Source organism: Peromyscus californicus, unplaced genomic scaffold (assembly GCF_007827085.1).
Source record: "Peromyscus californicus insignis strain IS unplaced genomic scaffold, ASM782708v3 Scaffold_2__1_contigs__length_46816999, whole genome shotgun sequence".
Taxonomy (NCBI): Eukaryota; Metazoa; Chordata; class Mammalia; order Rodentia; family Cricetidae; genus Peromyscus; species Peromyscus californicus.
In genome coordinates, this window is record NW_026294540.1 from 3876910 (window position 1) to 3899480 (window position 22571).

The window sequence follows — 22571 nt, forward strand, 5'->3', positions numbered from 1 at the left end:
GGAGTAGTATGAACTAAGCCCTTCCATAGCACCCATCCGCTGTGCCTGGATGAGGGTAAGGAGCTGCGGCTGGGGACTCTGATGGTCTTATCCAAGCAGGTGGACTTCAAGCTGAGACCTAAGGCATTCAAAGGTGCCAGCCATACAGAGATCTGTGTGCCCCAGCCTTGCAGAGATCTGGGAAGAGGGCACCAGGCATCAGGAACGGCACATGCAAAGGTCCCGAGGTAGAAAAATGTGCACTGAGGAGCAGAAAGGTTTGAGAAAGGCACCTCAATGAGAGGTACCCAGCGCCCCCTTTAACCGTCTGATGCAGACGTGTGTCAGAAAATTAACAAGGGCAAAGCGGGGCCCAGAAATTTCCATGGATAAGCCGATTGGACCACACTCATGACCCTTTCTTTGTATTCAGTGTCTCCACAGGGACTGCTGAACTCTTGGGTGTAGAGAGCCACAGAGGTTTCCTAGTGAGAACTTACTCAGGGTCTGAGGATCTGAGCTAACCCAGCAGGGCTGCATAAGGGGATGATTGGACCACGGGTGTGGTTACCAGGTGTTTGGAAGGGTCTGCACTTGGCTGTGTGGCATGCTTTGATCTAGCAAGGGGGAGGTCTTTTGCCCGACCCTTGGCATTGTTATAAAAAGTCCTTTTGAAGAGGCAGAAGGGGCCGGTGGGTTTTGATCCAGGTCCTCCTGAAGCTATCCTATCTTTCTATCTAAAAGTTTTCCTCTCTCCTCCTTATAGGAACTCTTCTAAAAGGTGGGAGCTGGCCTTCCACACTTGGGGGACATCACCTGAACTCATGCCTCTGTGGGACACAGAGGCCAGAGCCACCCTGGAAGAGTGAAAGCGTGACCAAGTCAGCAACAGTTGCTTGGTCTTCTGTGCCCACAGTAGCCCTCACTTCCCACTAACCTTGGCCACGGTGGGGGGCTTCACAGCCCAGAGCCACAAACAGAGGTGGCTGTAGCCTCCTCACACCACCAAGAGGACACTCCCCAACCAAGCTCATGGGGACCCAGAAGCCAATCGGGGCTTCCAAAAATCACTGGGAAGGAAGTTCTGGGGTCTCTCCTGCTATGTGAGGAACCTCAGAGCCGAGTCCTCACTTAGGTACCACAGACACTGGGGGGACACCCTGAAGGGGGACACTATGCCCTGTTGAGATGTACCCCGATACGACTGTTGTACCTCCCAAGTTGTGACAACCAAAAACATCCCCCGGGAGGTGAGGCCGCCACAGCTTTCCTGTGTGGGTGGGGGTACCAGGGACACTGGTGTCACTGCCTGGGGAGGCTGGGTCCCTGATGTCACACTAATGGTTTTTCCTGACCATGAGAAATCTTAAGAAAACAGATTCAGATTTCATTTAACATAGACATCATCGATATTTTCCCCATTTGTCTTTTTAATTGTGTGTGTGTGTGTGTGTGTGACTTCTTGCCTTGCACCTTCATGTGGGCTTTGGGGGGATCAAACTCATTTGTCAGGCTTGTGTGACGAGTGCCTCTGCCCAGGAATCACCTCACTGGCCCCTCGTCAGTGGTTCCGTTTTCTTGAGAGCAAGTGTTATTCTGTAGCTCAGGCTGGCGTGGTGTTTGCTATACGGCCCAAGTCACCCACAGCCCAGGTTACCCTTCAACTCGAAGCAATCCTCCAGCCTCAGCTTCCTGAGTGCTGGAATGACAGGCATGAGCCACCACAACTGGGTTCCATGTTATTCTTCAAAACGTCATTTTCGGTTGCTTGAAGAATATTCTGTAGCACAAATCTTAACAAGTCATTAGTAAAAACAAACCCAGAGCCAGGTATTGGGGTGAATGCTGAAAGATCAGAAAAGCAGAACCAGCCACAGCCACCTCACCTTGCCAATTCCTCAGCTGATCCTGTTTCCTCAGACTGGAAGCCTCTGAGTCCTCATCCAAATGGATCTCAGCTGAACTGCTGCTCGAAAGCCTGAAGATTAACCCGCCTAGTTCCTGGTCCTCACACCTTCTACTTCCTGCCATCACTTCCTGGGATTAAAGGCATGAGTCACCATGCCTGGCTGTTTCCAGTGTGGCTTTAAACTCACAGAGATCCGAATGGATCTCTGCCTCCAGAAGGCTAGGATTAAAGGCGTGTGTGCCACCATTTTCTAGCCTCTATGTCTGTCTAGTGGCTGTTCTGTTCTCTGACCCCAGATAAGTTTATTAGGGTGCACAATATTTTGGGGGACACAATACCACCACAATATTCCGTTGGGATAGGTTGGAGTTGCCTCATTTGACAAGCTTCCAGCTGTTAGAACATTCTCCAAATGTTCCCCAGTCACCTGTTCGTTGCCGGGGACAATGGCAGAAAAAGTGAGTCTCTTCCTGCCCACATATATGCCCCATCTGTGCCTGGAGACCAGAGTTGGTTGTTTTTGCTCTTTACTCTTCAGGGGCCCGCCACCCAGCTCACAAATACACACACACACACACACACACACACACACACACACACACACACACACACACACAGTCTTACTTAATGCCTGGCCTTAGCTTGGCTTGTTTCTAGCCAGCTTTTCTTAAATTATCCCGTCTGTCTTTGACAGAAACCCTGTCAAAAAACAAAACAAAACAAAATGGTTTTTTGGTTTTTCAAAACAGGGTTTTTCCGTGTAGTTTTGGTGTCTGTCCTGGATCTCACTCTGTAGACCAGGCCGGGCTCGAACTCACAGAGATCCGCCTGGCTCTGCCTCCCGAGTGCTGGGATTAAAGGCGTGCGCCACCACCACCGCCCGGCCACATCTTTAATATTCTACAACAAGGGACTGCAGGTGATATGAGAAGATGGTGGCCTTAAAAGCTCAAAGGGAAAGCCAGGCATAGTGGTGCGCGCCTTTAAGCCCAGCACTGGTGGGGGCGGGGCGGGGGGAGCAGAGGCTGGCAGATCTCTGATTTTGAGACTAGCCTGGTCTATGTAGTGAGTTCCAGGACAGCCAGGGCCATGCAGAAGAGCTTGTCTTCCTCTTCTTACAGTGCCACCGAGGTTGCCATGGCACCCTGCCCTCGTGACCTCATTGACCTCCAATTACCTCTCAAAAGTCCCACTTCCTAACACTATTAACACGTGGGTTTCAGGGTCCTTTTCAACCCGCTTTCCTCCAGGCAGAGGCTCCACACCCTACCTCCTGGCTTCCCCCTCCTCACCAAGCTGCAGTCTCCTGCCGCCAGGTGGGGACCGTCTCGGGAGTCTCTGCCTGCCATGCCGTACATCAGTCCCTCAGACCTGATCCTGCCCCTTGGAGCTACCTCGACAGAGGGGACTAACACAAACACTCCTAACTCACAGATGAGGAAATGGGGGGCTGCGAGTGTGGCGGCCTGCCCCCAGGCTTCTAGAGTTTAGGCCAGAGCTGGTGGACTTAGTGGCCTCTCTGCTTTTGCTCTGGCCAGACGGACACCACAGGTGGACAGCACACAGCAGTGGCTTTTTCCCACGCAGACTCAAAGTTCTCTGGGAGAGGAACCTCGCTGCCGCTAAGTCAGGCTAGGACCTGACTTAGCGATTTTGAAATTTGGGGGGTTCCCAGCCATTGCTCGGGGAGCTAGGCTGTGGTCGTGGCTGATCTCAGCTCTTTAGGAGCTGGAGAGATGAGCCAGAGGGTAAGGGTGCTTACTGCTTTTGCAAAGGACAGAGTTTGGTTTCCAGCGCCTCCGTCAAGCAGCTCACAAGTGCTTATCATTCCAGTTCCAGGGGATCTGACATCCTCCGGCCTCTGCAGACATTTATACACACACATGAGGTACACATAAACTCATATCCACATTTTAAATTCTTTCAAAATAAAAAAAGACTTTAATCCCGAGCTAATTAAACTCTGGAAAGGTTTTTTATAAAATGTTATGGTTTTTTGTTTTTGTTATTGTTGTTTTTCTTTTTTTACTTTTTATACTTTTATTTATGTATTTTGTTTTGTTTTGTTTTTCAAGACAGAGTTTCTCTGTGTAATAGCCCTGGCTGTCCTGGATCTCACTCTGTAGCCTAGGCTGACCTCAAACTTACAGAGATCCACCTCTGTCTGCCTCCTAAGTGCTGGGATTAAAGGCGTTCACCACCACTGCCTAGCTATGTATTGGGTTTTTGAGACAGAGTCTATTATGTAGCTCAGGTTGTCCTGGAACTTGCTATGTAGACCAGGCTGGCCTTGAACTCACAGAGTTCCACATGTCTCTGCTTCCTGATGTTGAGACCAAAGGTATGTGCCACCATGCCTGGCTAAAAGAAAAAAAAATATGCTTTGAGAGAGACAGAGAGAGAGAGACAGAGACAGAGACAGAGAGAGAGACAGAGAGAGATTAAATCCAAATCTCTGATTTTCTGGCTGTGTGGCATTAGTTAGGTGGCTATGATGTTTAGTTTTAACTATCAGCCTGGGAAGGGAGTCTCAATGAGGAAGTGCCTAGATTTGGTTGGTTGACCTGTAGGCAGGTCTGCAGGGCATTGCCTCGAGCAGGGAGACTCCTCCACCATGGGAAGCACCATTTCTTGGGCAGGGGATTCTGAATTACACAAGACTGGTGGAGTGAGCCGAGCCAGGTCACACGAGTGCATGCTCTTGACTGGATGTGACCAGCTACTCTGTGTCCCGGCCACTTGACTCCCCTGTAGTGATGAACCTGTGAGATAAAATAGCCTCCCCAGAAGGATTCACCTTGGGTGAGGAACCAGTGGAAGAGTGTAACAGCAAACTCAGCCAGCAGCGAGGGAGCGTGATTACTCAGCTGCTTGTGTGTGTGTGTGTGTGTGTGTGTGTGTGTGTGTGTGTGTGTGTGTGTTATGCACAATGTCTCCAGAACCCCCAGACCAACCAGGCTGCAAATAAGCACCACGAGGCACAGAGGGGCTCTCAGAAAACACCCCGCGGGGTCTCGGACTGATGTCGGTTTCCTTCCTAAACCAGAGAAAGAAGAACTTGTGAATCTTTGGGTGACATCCACCCGAGGGTGACATCCACCTGAACAGTGGTCTTTGGGTGACATGAGCAGACACAGAGGCACCCACCCTGCAGTGTGGAGGGTGCAGTTGAGCAACCAGGCTCATCTCCACATCCAGCACCAGGATGCCATGGACAAGCACAGAGGTTGGTGTGGTGGCCAGATCCGTCCAGAGCTCAGAAGCAGCTCTGATCAGGGAGCTGAGCCCGTGAGTTTGGGAGATTCTTCTGGAGTAGGACTTTCTCATCAGGACCACAAGCCCCCAAATAATGACATGGAAAATTATTATTAATTATGAAAGCTTGGCCTTTAGCTTAGGCTTGTTCCTAACTAGCTCTTATAACTCAAATTAATCTGTTTCTGTTAACTTGTGTTCTGCCACATGGCTAGTTACCTTTCATTCATTCTGTATGTCCCGCTCCCTCCGTGTCTCCCTGGCATCTCTCACAGGCCTAGATTCATCCCCCTGAATTCCTCTCTCTCCCGGAAGTCCTGCCTAACTTCTTCCTGTCTAGCTATTGACCTTTGTTAAACCAATCAGAAGGCGCCTTGGCAAAGACACATCTCTACAATGTACAAAAAGATTATCCCGCAACATTTTTCTGTCTCTACACCCCACTTCACCATAGAGGGTTCTGGGGCTACAAACTCAGATCCTTGAGCTTGGCTGACAAACACTTTTACTTACAGAACCCTTTCTCTAGCCCTTCTGAACTTTTAAAAATATTTTTTGAGTTTTTCAAGACAGAGTTTCTCTGTGTAGTTTTGGTGCCTGTCCTGGATCTCGCTCTGTAGACCAGGCTGGCCTCGAACTCACAGAGATCCGCCTGCCTCTGCCTCCTGAGTGCTGGGATTAAAGACATGCACCACCACTGCCCAAAGAGTATTTAAATTTTTAAAAAATTATGCATGTGGATATGTTTCAACATGGGCATATGTGCAGGGCTGGAGAGATGGCTCAGAGGTTAAGCGCACTGGGTATTCTTCCAGAGGTCCTGAGTTCAATTCCCAGCAACCACATGGTGGCTCACAACCATCTGTAATGAGATCTGGTTCCCTCTTCTGGCCTGCAAGCATGCATGTAGGCAGAGCACTGTATACATAATACATAAATAAATAAAATCTTAAAAAAAAAAAACCATGGGCATATGTGCATGAGTGCAGTGCTCAGGGAGGCCAGAAGAGGGCGCTAGATCCCATGAATCTGGAATTACAGGTGGTTATGAGCCACAAGACCTGCTAGGAATTAAAGTAGATCCTCGGCAAGAGCAGTAAATGCTCTTAAGCTCTGATCCAGCTCTTCAGCCCCTTCCTGAACTTTTATTTTCGAGTGTTTTGCTCGCAAGTGTGTATGTGCATCACACATATGCCTGGTGCCTGCGGAAGTGAGGGCAACAAATACCCTGGAGCTGGAACTGCAGGTGGTTATGAGCTCCCGTGTGCTGGGGATGAAACCCAGGTCCTCTGGAAGAGCAGCTGGTGCTCTTAGCCACTGAGCCATCTCTACAGCCCCTTCCTGGACGCTGTGTCGTTAGAATCCACATTCTACATGCAGCCTCCGTGCCTGGCTTCTGCCATCCAGCGAGTGAGCTCAACCCGTCAGCAGCTGTGCTGGGATCTGCTCTTGTTCATTCTGAGGACTATTCCACCGTATGGACGTACCACAGTGTCGTTACCCCTTCACCGGCTGGATTTGGCTGTTAGGACTGAGGCTGCTACCAGCCCGCGAATGGATTCCGATCAGCATGTATTTGCATTCTCTTGGGCAAACACCTGAGAGTGGGATTCCCACGCTGCACAACACAGAGTCTGTGTTGAACGTTTTGGGGATCTGCCCAACTGGTTTCCAAAGCAGATGTACCATCTGGGACCCCGTCAGCCATGGTGAGTGTCCCAGCCGCTCCCCATCCTCACCAGCAAACCGAGTGCTGCCATGAATAACTCCACCAGCCCTGCAGGGCACCCCAGCCCCTCCCCATCCAGCAGGGTGCTGCTGTCCTTTTTGGTTTCAGTCTCAGTATGCTGTGACCCTCAGTGGGGTTTCCCTGAGCATTCCCCTGACGGCTGACGGCGTCAGCGTTTGCCTTAGGGAAACACCTGGAGGGCCTTCACACTCCACAAGGCTGAAATCCCAGGAGGGGTCCCTCCCTTCCTCATCCCAGCCCTCTACTGCCTTTCCCTCAGGCCCCCTTCAGGATGGCTGCCCTCAGCAGAACCCCGAGGTCTTAGCTTGCTCTTCCCCCATCCTCTCTAACTCCAGCATCCCCCGGGTTGTCTTTATCACCCCTTCACCCACATCCTCAGTCTCCCCCACCCCACCCCACCCCCGCAGCGACTCTTCCTCCTCCTCCAGATACCCCTCCATGGCCTACTTCATGTCCCTCAGGCACACTCCTGTGCTTACACTAGTACACACTCTTAACACCCTGTGACTTGTGAGAGTGGAAGACAGGGAGAAGAATCTGAGCTCTTGCTCAGATCGGTTGTCAAGTGGAACACCCATGTGATGGGTGGGAGGGGGCAGCCCTTGACACGGGGTGGGGGGGCGGTGGGGGGGTGGGGGGGAGGCAAAGACTGGGCGTAAACTTAGCCTACCAACGGCCTGACCCCCACCTCCTGCCTGCCCTCACCTCCTGCCTGCCCCCCACCTCCTGCCTGCCCCCCACCTCCTGCCTGCCCTCACCTCCTGCCTGCCCCCCACCTCCTGCCTGACCCTCTCCCCGCCTCTTCTGGCTTTTTGGCAATGCAACCTGTTTGCTCCTGGACTCCTGAGCTCCAATTTCCCTGGGCGGGCGGCAGCACAGTGATTTTGCACCCCGACTGTGCAGTCCCCCTAAGACCTAAATGAGATAATACAGACAAGGGTTAGGCATGCAGGGAGTGCTCAGCACATGCCAGCCCTCTTTGTGCTGGGCCTAGCTCTGCATCCTCTTGGTCTCTACAGAGAGGGGCTGGTTCTTCTCTGTCACCCTTCCGAGGAACCATGCCTTTCCTCCGTTCCAAGGGTGGCAAGGGGGACTTCCAGATGACAGGAAGATCAGCAGAGAGACCTTGGGGCACAGGATTCCCCCAGAACCCCGCATTGATCTGGAGGAGAGAGTAACATCATGGTAAAGAGCATGCATGGCTCCAGGGCCTGGGTTCCAGTCCCAGGTCCTCTGTATTAAGGGGGCTGGGAGTTCACTTCTCTGAGCCTCCATTCCCTCCTCTATGAAATGGAGAACATTTGAGGGCCGCCTTTGAAGGCTGTTGGAGGGGTTCAGGGGGATACTGCAGACATGTGTGGGTTTGCTGAGTGGATGCCTTGGCTGACTCAGGCTCTCACGGTCAGGGGCGTACAGAGATGGGGGAAGGCAGCTGTGCGCAAGAGGCATCTGGAATCTGACCGAGGACCAGGTGTCAAGCTTTGAGAATGAGTTGTTTAGCAAATACATTACCAGAAAAAGCCAAGAGCATCCACACTCAAAACCCCAGGCTGCCTGGTTCCTCATCGCGCCCTCATCCTCCAGGAGCAGGTGGCCAGCGCCCCCTGGTGGCTGTTCCTCTCATCCAGGGTGAGTCCCTTTCCAAGCCAGAAAACCACACCTGTGTTCTCAGGCAGCATCCTCGGGAAGGGAACCAGGGCCCTAGGGAACTAACTGTTCCGATGCCCTCAAGTCCTGCAGCTGCCGGGTCTGTGACTCTATTGTCTCTGATACAGAGGAGATGAACCCCGATCCGCCCAGCCCACCAGCAGGCCTCCTCTAAAGGTCTGGGGGGAAGCAGCAGACAGGGCCACCTCCAGATGCCGGGACATCTCCCCACCGCTCCCTGCTCTGTCCCCGAGGGTCCCATCACCTGCCATGTTCCTTCCTGCCTTTCCCATAGCTCCTCCTGTCCTCATCCCTGACCCTCTCTCCCAAGATTCAGCCTTTTCTTTGAACCCTTGCACGGCAGGTCACACCCTGAGCAGGTGGGTCAAGGCCTCTTTGTCCCAGAGAGTGTTTTCTGGGAGAGAAATGCTGTTGTTCTTCTCCCAGAAGATGGGGGCTGTGTGCTCAAGAGGCACTCCTGTCTGGAAATGACTGGAAGAAAGGACTTGGGAGTGGGGCGAGAGTGAGAGTTCAGGGTCCTCAGGATGCCTTGGGGTCCATGTGGGGTTGAGATGAGGTGGGGCATGTCTGCAGTACATGTGACCCACACATGGGCAGCCCTCCTGGCTTGCTGGAGTTGGGAGTGTGCTCTCAAAATGTAGGCTTTGATGCCAAGATCAGAAAGCCGGCAGGTTTGTGACCCTGTGTCTCCCTGCCCTGCAGTTGGGGGTAAGATTTACAGAGCCCAAGCCGGCTTGCTGCCTCTTTGTGTGTGCATGTGTATGTAGGTGTAGGTGTATGTGGGTGTGTGGGTGTGTGTGTAGGTGTAGGTGTGTGTATATGTAGGTGTGTGTGCATGTGTGTAGGTATGTGTGTGTGCATGTGTGTAAGTATGTGTGTGTGCATGTGTGTGTAGGTGTGTGTGTGTGTGTGTAGGTGTATGTGTGTATGTGCATGTGTGTGTAGGTGCAGGGGTGTGTGTGTGTGTGTGTGTGTGTGTGTGTGTGTGTGTGTGTGTACATGTGTGCGTGTGCCCAGGGAGGCCAGAGGGCAACCTCAGCTGATGTTCTTCGGGAATTATCTACCTTCCATTTGAGATGGTCTCTTATCAGCCTGGACTTTTCAAGGTAGGATAGACTGACTGGCCAGAGGATGACCTGTCTCTGTTGCCCCAAGGCTGGGGTTAAGAGTGTGAATCACCATCACCGCCGGGCGGTGGTGGCGCACGCCTTTAATCCCAGCACTCGGGAGGCAGAGCCAGGCGGATCTCTGTGAGTTGAGGCCAGCCTGGTCTACAGAGTGAGATCCAGGACAGGCACCAAAATGACACAGAGAAACCCTGTCTCGAAAAACCGAAAAATAAGATAAAATAAAAAGCAACTGGTCAACCCCAAACTCTCAGCAACTGCCCACGTCTCCTGGGAGGTAAGTGGCAGCCTGGAAAGTGTCATGAATGGCAGGGACTCTGCCAGTGTGTGGGGATCTGCTGGAAGACGTTAGTGGAGCTGGGCACTTCCCTGTGGAAGGAGAGAGGTTGATCAGAATGCATCCCTGGTGCATGAGCGCACTTTTTGGAGCCCACTACCTAAGATGGGACACCTTGTGCTGCCTTGAGGCAGGAGAAAGGGCTTAGACTTGCCTCTACTGGATGTGCCTCCCCATGGGAGGCCTTGCCTTCTTGTGGGTAGAAGTGGGGGGGGGTTGGGATGGGGAGGCTCAGGGGCGGGAGGAGGAAAGAGGGGGATCTTTGGTGTTTAAAATGAATGAAAATTTTTTCTTAATAAAAAAATAAATAAAAATTGTAAAAAATAAATAAAAAAAGAAAGGAGAGAGGTTTCTGGGCAGGATCACGTGGGTACCAAGAGGCATATTGGTCTGAGAGCTGAGGGACCCCCCCCACTTGGCCCAACTTGGTAAGGGTGTGTTCAATGAAGTTCTCTGGTTTGTTTATTTGCTGAGTTTTGTTTGTTTATTGTGCGTGAGCATGTGTATGGAACTCCAAGCACAATTTTGGGGAGTCAGTTTTCTCCTTCCATCATGTAGGCCCCAGTCAGGCTTAGGACCTCAGGCCTGGCTGCAAGTACCCTTACCCACTGAGCCATCCAGCCAGACCTAGTTTTTGTTTTCTTTGAGACTGGTCTCATGGATCCCAGGCTGGTCTCAAACTCGCTGTGCGTAGCGGAGGATGACCTTGAACTCCTGCTCCTCCAGCTCTCTAGTGCTGAGATCATAGGCGTGTGCAATCACATGGAGCTCTCCCCACTTGCAGTTGCCCAAGAACGTACCAGAAGTCTCTATTGCCTAAGAGCAACATGGACATTGGCCTAAGAGCCCTTCAGGGAAACTGCCTGGAGGTGGCAACCTGGGCAGGCAAAGGACTCAGCCACCATTTGTTACCACACACATTTATTGAGTGCCTGTGCTGTGCCAGGCCACAGTGCGAGGTCGCTCTGTCAACTGGACGGAAGCTCACGGTTCACACAGACCCTAATGAAGGACTGCCTTTCCAAGCCTTGCCTGGGAAAGCCAAGCTGCCCCTCACTGGGGGTAGAGGATCAGACGGGCCTTGGGAAACGGCAGCTTCCCCCCAGAGATCCTTTCTTATCAGGTAACCACGGCAACCATGAGAGGAAGGCTTTGTGAGTTGGGGGGGGGGTAAGGGAACTCTTTCTTTCTTGGGGATGTGAGGTCAGGACTCCAGTGACCCTGCAGGAAGTCACACAGCACTGGGAGGCATTGGCGGAGGCGGGGGGCGGGGGGGGGGGGCGGGGAGGTGAAGGGGGGTTCCCAGAAAAAACAGCGGACAAGTGGAGAGAGGGTCCAGGAGCAGCAACTGCTACTGTGGTCCTTTGGCCTGGAGGCCACCAGCCTCCATAATGAAGCAGGAGCTGCAGGACCGTGGAGGCTCTGGGCCGTGATTGGGGTGGGTCAAGGCCTCTTCCCTCACGACCCCTATGGAGAAAGTTCACCCAGGTTGCCCCGATCTGTGGCCTTGGTGACCAGTCGATGAGCATGGAGGGTGAAGCTGGCAAGGGTCTTGCTCAGGTAGCCGGGGTGGCGCTAAGGGAGGAAGCTGCGCAGGGTGAGGTCATCCCCATCGCGGTCCTCACTGGGCTCTGTCTTCAGGTCCTGGACCTTGGGCAGGTCCCCATTGGCCGTGACGGGGGCCCCGTCGGCCCCCTCGGGTAGGAGGGATGAGATGCAGATCATCTCCGTGGGGGAGTAGTTCCGCACCGGGTACATGTGGTTCTTCCGCGAGAGGCGGACCGCCAGCACCACCGTGCACACGAGGAAGAGGGTGGCCAGAGAGGCTAAGATGAGGATGGCCAGCAGGCATTGCTTCACGGGAATGAGGTCGGGGGCCACTGGGGTCGTTGTGGCCAGGGAGCTCCCAGGGGTCACCAACAGCTCATTCTTCAAACCATTGCCATTAAAGTGGCCAGTTGCCTCATCCTTGTCCTTGTGACTCACAGATGGCCCAAGGAAGATGGTAGAGTCAGTGGGCTCTGTGGACAGGGTCTCCGTGGCAGTGGGCTCTGTGGAAGGGGCTTCTGTGGCTGTGGACTCTGTGAACCGACTTTTTACAACCTGACTCCTGGAAAACTGGGTGGTCTCTGCCTCCGTGGCTGCTGGCTGTGTGGTCTCTGCCTCCGTGGCTGCTGGCTGTGAGGTCTCTGCCTCCGTGGATGTTGGCTGTGAGGTCTCTGCCTCCGTGGCTGCTGGCTGTGAGGTCTCTGCCTCCGTGGCTGCTGGCTGTGAGGTCTCTGTCTCCGTGGCTGCTGGCTGTGAGGTCCCTGCCTCCGTGGCTGCTGGCTGTGAGGTCTCTGCCTCCGTGGCTGCTGGCTGTGAGGTCTTTGCTTCCGTGGCTGCTGGTTGGATAGTCATCTCCACTGTGGTTGGCTTCCGCTGTGTGGCAGACTCTGTGCTCAGCATTCCAACAGCCAGCCCTCCTGCATCTCGGCCAGCAGGGCTAGTGGCGGTAACCTGGGCAGTGGCTGACTCAGGGGTTCCAGAAACTCTTTGCTCGGGCATGGCCGTCGTGGTCACAGGCTCAAGGTGTGCAGTCACAGTGTTGGTGACATTTGTCAGCAATTCTGGGGGATCTGTGCCATCCGGGTTATATTCAGGGTACTCAAAATCATCACCCACATCTGCCTGTCTCCGTTCCCGGAGACCCACAGGGCGTGAGGCCTCCTTGGTTCCCTGCTCCCAGGTGTCCCACAGCTGAAGGCTGTTGCCAGGGCCCAAGACGCTCAGCAACAGAAGGAAGCGTGGAAGCATGGTACCTGAGGAGACAAGGATGGACAGGTGGGATGGTGTCAGCCCATGCCTGCTGAGGACCGAACAAGGAGCTCTGGTCTGGTCTGGGGCCGGCACTGTGGCATCAGACATATTTGAGGTAACATTCTTAGCTGTTAGAAGCTTTGTGCTTATCTACACAAATAACACCATCCAGCCATCTGAGAAGGTTCACCAACCTCCCTAGCGATTTTGGTTACATTTTGTTTTCTCTCTCCCCGCCACTCTATTTACTTTTTTACTTTTTAATTTTATTTATTCTATTTTATTTTATTTTTTGAGTTGAGAGTCTCATCCCAGGCTGTCCTCAAACTAATGATCCCCCTGCCTCAACCTCCTGAGTGCTGAAATTATAGGTATGAGCTACCATGCTCAGTGGTTAAAAAAGAATAATATATTTTATATATTTATATATTATATATATATACATATATATAGTTAATTTTGTTTTGTGTATATGAGTGTTTTGCCTCCTTAAATGTCTAGGAACCACATGTATGCAGTATCTGAGGAGGGCATTGGATCCTCTGGAGCTGGAGATACAGTTATAGGCTGACATGTGGGTGCTGGGAATCAAACCCTGGTCCTCTGAATGAGCAGCCATTGTTCTTAACCACTGAGCCATCTCTCCAGCCCTAAAATATTTTATTTCTACTTAGGCTCATGACTATAATCCCAGCTTTGAGAGCCTGAGATTTGAAGTAGGCCTATCTACATAGTGAGATCAAGGTCAGCCTTGCATAACTTAATGAGGGTCTGTTTAAAAAACAAAAAAGCAAAATTAAGAAGCCTGAAGGGTCTGGACATGGTGACACGTGCCTGTAATCACAACACCCAGGAGGCAGAAGCGGGAGGGTCAGGAGTTCAAGGTCATCTTCAACCACATAGTGAGTTTGAGTCCAGCCTGGGCTACATGAGACCCTGTTTCAAACCCTCCCCCTACCAAAAAAAAAAAAAAAAAAAGATACACACACACACAAAAAGAGGAAGGTCCATTGTGACTCAGCATTCAAGAGCTGAGGGAAAAGGCAGCTCATTGGTCCCTAATGCTTCTCCTTAGCCCCGCCCCCCTCCAGCTCTCTGTCTCCTCCCTGCCCCACACAATTTTTGCCTGTCCTGGGGTCTTCGACTCTTTTTTAAAAAGGATATATTTGAGCCGAACAAAGACAACATAGACATGCCAAAGTGGATGGGGAAAGACCTCAGCTCTACACGAGAAAGAACGACAGCCACCTGAGGAATGTTCTAATGGGGAGAAACAGTCTTCCCCAGGGAAGAGCACACCAACAGGTTACCCACCACGAAACAGCGGTCGTCTCCGAAAACATACATTCAAGTCACCTTATACAGACCGAGCAGGTTATAGTTAAGAATATATGTCTGTACACATACATATATGTGTGCAGCAACAATTAATAGAAAAAGAGCCCATGGATTTGAAATAGAACACGGAGGGGCATTTGGGAGGGTTTGGATCACAAAAAGGGAAGGGGGGAAATGATGTAATTATAGTCTCAAAAAAAAAAAAAAAAAAAGAAACCTCCTGGGTGATGGTGGCGCACACCTTTAATCCCAGCATTTGGGAGGCAGAGGCAGGTGGATCTCTGTGAGTTCGAGGCCAGCCTGGTCTACAGAGTGAGTTTTAGGACAGTCAAGGCTACACAGAGAAACCCTGTCTCGAAAAACCAAAACCAAGACAACCAACCAAACAAAAATTTTTCAAAAAAACAGGTTTTTTTCTAAGTATTTTAAATTATTCATATGATGTGTCTGTGTGGGGATATGTGCACCTGACTGCAGGGACTAGAAGTATCAGATGCCCTAGAGCTGAGGTTACAGGTAGCTGTGAGCTGCCATGTGGGTGCTGGGAACCAAACTCAGGTCCTCTGGAGAATCAGCAAGTGCTCCTAACCACTGAGCCATCTCTCCTCTCGGTTGATCACTGCCAGCGTTTCTCCTTGGTCCTGTTCCCTTGGTGTCCTTGCTTGGGGATGACAAGACCCGCCTCCAAGGCACTGTGAAAATGTCACGGGAGCCATGCCACAGCAAGGTCTCAGCCGAGGTTGGCTACTCTGGCTGCTCTGGTCAACTATCCTGTAAGTCCCTCAGGGCCCACAGACAGGATCCAGGAGGAATCTCACCTCTCAAGGAGCTCAGCCCTCAGACTTGTCTGTACGGGACCACTGTCCTCCCAACAAGGGAGCCAGGAAGAACAGCCCCTTTCCTTTAGGCCAACATTCCCCTGACCCCTTACGTCCTCCTGACACTGGCCGGGATTTATAGAAGACAGAATCCAGCCCTGAAGAATGCTGTGGTGCGTGGCCGGACCTGGGTACTTGTTGGTGCCCTGCACACAGTATCTTTCGGTGGTACACAACCCTCCAGCAGTGTCTCTGAAGCAGACGGCTTCCACATCCACCATTTCCTGTATCCTTCCCTGGTCCTTCATACATGTGATTGGGAGGAGGGAGGGACAGGGTGGCTCAAACCTGTAGGTCCCTCTTTGCTCGGCTCAATCTGGCCTCTTTTGCGGGTTAGTTAGACTTGCACTAAGTTTTTAAAATGCAACTCTGAGCACATCTTTGTGGGTTTTTTTTTTTTTTGTCTTTTGTTTTTGTTGTTGTTTTGAGATAGTTTCTCTACATAGCCCTGGATATCCTGGGACTCACTCTGTAGCCCTGGCTATCCTAGAACTTGCTCTGTAGACCAGGCTGGCCTCGAACTCGCAGAGATCCGCCTACCTCTGCCTCCTAAATGCTGGGATTAAAGGTGTGCGCCACTATGCCCAGCTTGATCACATCTTCTATTAAAAAAAAATAATAATAAAAGTGAAAACAAACCTTATGGTATTTGGAAAGGCAGTTACAGAGACAGGGACAGGCCCAAAGACACCCAGGAAGGGATTGGCCCAGTCCAGACCAAGGGAGGCTTTATGGAGAACACAGCCCTGGTAAAGAGGCCGAGGTACAGGCAGAGGGCTCAGCTCAGGCCTGTGGAGCTTGAATCCTGGACCGGGGGAAAGGCCAGGCCCCAGTTGTTCAGGAAGCCCCAAGGTCCTAGAAAGGGCAGCAGACAGTGGCGTCGGACGGGAGAAGGTTCAAACACTGCCTCTTAGAGGCTGTGTGACTTTGAGATAGGCGCTTGCCTCTCTGAGCAGGGTTCCTTCTTAGAGAAAAAAGACACGCCCTGCCTCGGTCCCTCTTCCCTGAGGGGAGAGCAAGGCGAGAAGAAGCCACCGGTGCAGCGGTACATGTCATCATCATGACAGCGCCGCCCGCACCCACTACCTCGCCTCGGTTCCTGGAAGGCAGAGACTGAACCACTTCCTGAAAGCGGGGGATGGGCACGACCGAGGCTAGCCCTTCAGTTTCTGGGGGCAACGCAGCTTGCGAGGGGCGCGGGGGGTGGGGGGTGGTCAGAGGGTCCGAAAGTCAGGGGTCCCATCTACAGGCGAGGGCCAATCAGAAAGGAGCCAGGCTGCTCCCTACCCACAATCCCCTGCATGCAGAGGTGGCCTGGGGTGAAGACAGGGCTGGCCCACATTCACACCCCACAGCAGCTATGTGACCCTGAGCGCCCTCTCTGATCCTCAGCTGCCTCGGTTTTTTGTGGTTTTTTTTGTTTGTTTGTTTTTGTTTTTGTTTTTTTGGTTTTTCGAGACAGGGTTTCTCTGTGTAGCTTTGCGCCTTTCCTGGAACTCACTCTGTAGCCCAGGCTGGCCTCAAACTCACAGAGATCCACCTGCCTCTGCCTTCCCGAGTGCTGGGATTAAAGGCGTGCGCCACCACCGCCCAGCCTGGCTGCCTCTTACATACAACGAGTAACGTTGCTTCCAAGATGTCCCGTGGAAGGTCCCAGAGGTTGGCTTCTGAAAGGAAGAAATCGGGGACACCTTCTGTGGGGATACAGGGAGGCCTCAGGCTCAAGAGGGCCATGGAGATGAGAACAGGGACTACCACTGTGGGCAACCAGGGAACAGAGAGCCCTTCCGTGCTGTGGGAGGTTCAGGGCAGGAGTGAGCCGGGTGGAGGCTCCAGGCATCCCAGCTCCTCAGAAGGATCGCTGGAGCCCAGGAGTTTGACACCGACCTGGGTAACATAGCAAGACTCTGTTTCATATAAATAAGTGAATACATTAATTAATATAATTTTCTTTAAAAAAACTATGGCCGGGCATGCTGATGCATAGCTGTAATCCCAGCACTTTAGGAGGTAGAGGCAGAAGAATACAAGAATCCAGGTGTAAAGTAAATAAATAAGCCAAGGGCTGGGGGTGTGCCTCAGTGGTAGAACATTCGCTTAGCACAGAAAAAGATGAGGCTCCCTGGGAGAGCCCAAATCTCCTTACTGGACCTGTCCAGAGTGAGCAGTTGGACCCAGAAGTCGTACATCACAGAAATCCCTCAGTCTCTACTAACCAGGGCCATCGCCACTCCAGGCCGGTCCCTGCTATCTGTGTACCTCAACAGGACAGGTCCTGGAACACCACGGCCTGGAACATCCGTCCTCTGCAGGGGATGGAAGTGCACAGCTCCAATGGGAGCCATGGCTGAAACAGGTGGACCGGAGTCCGGTGCCAGATGAGTCACTGGTGATATTTCCTGAGGTCCGTGTGTTTGACACTGATAACGACTCTGACCAAGCCCCCATCACGCCGCCGCTGTGGGTGGGTTCTTCTCTGGATGAACTCCCCTGTCGTCTCCCCGGGAAGCGCTGGTCCTCAGGGCCCATGTGATACGGGTGAGGAATGCAAAGTCTTGGAGAGACGGCTTACCCCTCCTCTCCTCAGATGACAGGAAAGCAAGAACAGGGCCGCCGGCTGAGCATCGAGAGGGCGGGCGAAGCCACATCCAGTTTGTCTCAGTGCTTGCCTGCCTGTTTCCTGTCCTTCACCCCCAAACCAGTAGCTTCCTCCCTAGCCCCTGAGGTTTAGAAAGGACAAGCCTCTGGTGGCCTCATTCCTCCAAGAAGCTTGGACCCTCTCCTTTTGAGTCCCGGAGCATCATCTTAGAGTTTCAGACTCCAAGAGAGGCAGAGTCTACACAGACAACCAGGGGAGACTGGGGCACAGTTACCCCAGGTCCACACCTCACCCCAGGTCCCGTGAGGACTCTATATGCTGGGAGTCAGATAGCCAGTCCATCATAGTTCTGTCCCAGACAAAGCTGTGTGAGCTTGGGCAACTCACTTCACCTCTCTGAACCATGGAAACCCCATCGGCAATCTGGGTGTGCCTCAGTTTACTGTGGGGTTTAGTCCCTATAAATCCACGACAGCACGAACATATGAGAAATACATTAACCCCCTTGACTTGGCAAGCATTACTGAGTATCCAGGCCCACCTAAAACGTGTTGGAGATGCTTACCTTAGCAGTTGGGCAACATTGTCTAACTCCAGCCTGGGGTGTCTAAGAACTGATGGCCCAGGGTAGATGAAACTCAAAACTCAAAGTGTGGGTTCTCCAGAATGGCTTACTTTCACACCACCGTGAGGGCAAAGCGTCACAAAGCAGGACAGTGTGTGCAGAGGCAAGAGAATCCACTCCTCATGGGGCTGCTGAGGGTGCGTGAGGGATAGTCCCCAGAGGACCCAATAAATGCCCAATAAAAGCCAGCTGTTATCATCATCATCATCATCATTTTGATATGGGGTCTCACTATGTGGCCCTGGATAGTCTAGAAACTCACTATGTGGACCAGGCTGGTCTTGAACTCACAGAGATCCACCTGCCTCTGCCTCCCAAGTGCTGGCACTAAAACCACGTCGGGCTCATTGTCCTAATTTTGAATTTCGCATTTCGGGCAAGGGGATCCCTGTTAACCACGGCCGTGTCCTGGGAAATCCCCAACCTTAGAGCACGCTGGAACTGGCCTTTGCTTCCTTAGAGAACTGAGATGCCCACAAGTCGGTCTCTGTGGCAGGACCTCCGTCTCAACCTCCTCAGGCCCATGAGTCATATGTTCTGAGTGTGGCCTGCCTGCTGGGCACTGCTCTAAGACCTGCCTGAGAATCCTCGGCGTGTGCCCCAGTGAAGGATGGGCACCATCGGTCTGAGGCCCGCTGGGCACCTAGAGTCACGCCGGCCAGAAGCAGGAGCTCGAAGGCAGGCCGTCCCGCCGCCGCCGCAGAGCCCACCTCGGCCCCACACACCTGTTCTTGGAGCATTCAGGTCAACCCATGGACTCCAGAAGCTCAACACGACAGCCACCCGGAGGCAGTGTCACGTGACCAGGATCCAGCCCCGGGCAGGCACACGGCTGGGGTCTTCACAAACGTACCTCCCCGTGACTCAGGTCTCATAGGCTGACACACCCTACCTTTCTGGTCAACCTCTCAAGGACCCTTTTTTCTAATTCCCATTCCCACCCTATACACTTTTTGTTTGTTCTGAGGCAGTCTCGTGTAGCCCAGGCTGGCCGACAACCGGCCCTGTAGCCAAAAAGGACCTTGAATTACTGAGTGTTCTGTCTCTGCCTCCTGAGTGCCGAGATTACAGCTGTGTGCCTCGACACTCAGCCCCTATCATTCATTCATTCATTCATTCACTCATTCATTCAATCATTTTGAGACAGAGTCTCACCATGTGGCCCAGGCTGGCCTCATACTCATAGAGGTCGGCCTGCCTCTGCTTCCAGCACATGCTGAGATTAAAAGCGTGCACCTCCACTCCCGGCCCCTGTGAATCTTTAGTAGCAAACATCCTGTGTGTCTGATTAATATCCCAAGGCCCCTTGCAAGGCCACAAGCATGGTGTTAGATAATGTGGGGGCTCGTTAAGCACAGGAACCCAGCGTGGCTTGTTGGAACCCCAAGGCACCGGCCAGCTACAGATTAGCCGTGAGGGTTAGCACAAGTTGATTCAAGGAGAGCTTCACCCGGCTTTCTGGAGAGCCTAATCAGCGCATAGCCCAGCCAGCCAGACTCCCCCAGTGCATCACCCTCCACACCCCACTTCCTGCGCGATGCAGCAAAGGGGACCGACAGACCCGGTCACCACACGGGTCCAGGGTCCTGCGGCCAGAAGGCCTGTGTGACATCCTAACTCAGTGCCTGCTTGGCCTCATATGACGTCATATGTCCTCCTCTCCCCTCGGAGCCCGGATTTCCCACCTATAAACAGCAGCACCATCCGTCGGAAACACCCAGGTGACCCCAAAGCACCAAAGCCCCTCTGGTGGCCCAACAGGGACCTAACCCAGGTGTCCTGGAGAACTTGGCAGGGTGGCCCAGTCCCTTCCGTCCCCCAGTTTCAGCTCTCTGGCTGTTGGCCAAAAGCGGCAAGGAAGGAACATCCCCACAGGGTGTGGCACCACCAGAGGCACCCAGAAGAACCACCTCCCTAACCCTTGGCCTCCAAGAAGCCAGGCCCTTGTACGTGGAAGTTAGTTGTGGGAAAAGGAGGTAAAATGAGGCAAAAAAAAAAAAAAATAGACAACAGGAACCAGTTTCTATCTATAGGGTGAAGGGCTGGAGGACTCCGTGGCAGAGCACTTGCCAAGCTTGCCGAAGGGCCTGGGCTCAAACCCCAACATCATTCAGCAAAGACAACGCAGGTCTGTAGGTGTGGGGGATGGGATCTGCCTGGGTTTTCAGCCCCTCCCAGTCTCCAGCGGGCAGCATACTAGCCTAGGACGCCTGAGGCCCTGAGTCTGATTCCAGCATCATTGAACCGGGTGTGAGAGAGGTCCATGCCTGTAATCACAGCACGTGAAACACGCAGGCACAGAATTTAAGGTACTCCTCGGCTACGTAGTAAGTTTGAGGCCAGCCTTGGCTAGATGAGGTTGTCTCAAAACACGGTGTCTGGGGAGATGGCTCAGCAGTTTAAGAGCATTGGCTGTTCGTCCAGAGGGCCAGGTGTGCTCTCCAGCACCCACACGGAGAGACTCACAACCATCTTTAACTCCAATTTCAAAGGACCCAACACCGTCTTCTGGCCTACGAGGGCACTGTATACATATGATGTACAGACATACATGCAATCAAAACACCCGTACACATAACTTTTTTTTTAATTAAGACTAATTTAAAAACAGTTTCCCATGAACAAGTTCTGTTTTCTCAATCTAATTTAATTAAAAAAAAAAAAAAAAAGAGGCAAAAAAGAGCTGAGTGGTCTAGATGGCCCTGAGGGCAAAAGTGCTTGCTAAGGATGTCCACTGAGCTGAACCCACAGTGCAAGGAGAGAACTGACTCCCTCAAGTTAAGACTTGCTCCATACATGCTGCTTGACACTCAAGTGCCTGTTCGTGCACCCAAGTTCATATGCACAACACACACACACACACACACACACATACACACACTAATAACATACAAATTTAAAATGATCAAAGAAGGTCTAGTGCACGCCTGGAACCCCAGCACTAGACCAAGGCAAGAGGCTACCCTGGGCTACATAGAGTTCCAGGCTAGCCTAATGAACAAATAGAAACTATATCTAATTTGAAAGAGAGAGAGAGAGAGAGAGAGAGAGAGAGAGAGAGAGAGAGAGAGAGAGAGAATCCGAAAGAATATTTTCATGCCTGAACAACCTCAAGACAAATTTCGCACCATCCTTTCTGGACTCTTCCAGACTCAGCCTCAGCTCTGGCCTTAAGTTCCCCATTCATGAAAAGAGGGGATGGGATAGTTTCTAGGGAGAGGGCCCATACTTCTCTGAGTTTCCATGCAGAGACTCAGCAGCAGCCATGGCCTGGTAAGCAGACAGCACTAAGGCAGGATCAGGAGAGACCCACAGCTAAGGCTGCAGAAGACCCAGTCTCCACGGAGACCTTGGTCCAGAGCCTCGGCCGCGGCGCCACTGGGAAGGTCCTGGCCTGTGTGCTCACAATGGAAAGGCAGCCTTCTTGTCCCTTGGGCCCCCAGCCACTCCCCACAGTTTTGCAAATCAGTACTTACCGTGCTCAGCAGAGCATGGGGCAGTTGCTTCAGGGCCCTGAAACGACTCTGCCTCAGTGACAAGGCCCCAGCCCACACTGCCAGACACTTGTGGTCCCAATCTGCCAACCCCCAACGGCAGGGTGTGGAAGAAGGAAGTGAGAACGCGGTTACTCAGGCTGGTCACGTGACGCCCCACACCCCCTTGTTTGTGACAGCTTTGGTTGACAAGTCTGATTAAAATCGGGTGGGCAGTGGGACAGTGACATGCTTGGCCCGATACCACTCTTGAAAATACGAGGAAGGTACAGGTACGGGACCTTACAGGTGAGGGGACCTCTGGGTGAGACATCAGAGAAGAGTCACCGCATTTATCCCCGGGCAATGGAGAGGGGTGACCAGAAAGAACCCCTCCGTGGGAGGCTGAGGCCAGGTGAAAAGGAGGTCAAGTCTCAGTTCCATTCAAGATGGAAAATGGAGGCAGAGGGGTAGGAACCACAAAGTACACACCTCTTTGGGGCTTGTGCATAGAACAGCTTTCATGCCATGTGTGTGCATGTACGTACCTCCCCCCATCCCTATAGTTCAGCTTGGCCTCAGGATCCTCCTTTCTCCGGGGCAATAGGATGCTTTTCTTCTCACGTGGTTCTACATAACCAGGTACAGTGGCTCCCACTTACCATCCCGGCACCGGGGAGGCCAAGGCAGGAAGAGTGCCATGGGTTTGAGGCCAACCCAGGCTAAAGAGTAAGATGCTGTCTTCATCACTCCACAAATAATTCAGCGAGTCCCTTTAGCAGCACTCAAGAACTCCCCGGGCATCGACGTCCCCAAATCCCCACTGGATTTCTC

The 22571-nt window shown here is 52.5% G+C and overlaps 1 protein-coding gene across 1 annotated transcript; it reads right to left on the bottom strand.

The window, feature by feature from the left end:
* Positions 1–10460: 10460 nt before the first annotated feature.
* On the bottom strand, positions 10461–21850 carry Selplg (selectin P ligand). The gene is made up of 2 exons (XM_052755049.1): positions 21741–21850; positions 10461–12826 (listed from the first exon to the last, which is right to left on the bottom strand). Exon 2 carries the CDS (start codon positions 12819–12821, stop codon positions 11601–11603), a length of 1221 nt encoding a protein of 406 aa, XP_052611009.1. The 5' UTR covers positions 12822–12826; positions 21741–21850; the 3' UTR covers positions 10461–11600.
* Between the last annotated feature and the right edge of the window lie 721 nt (positions 21851–22571).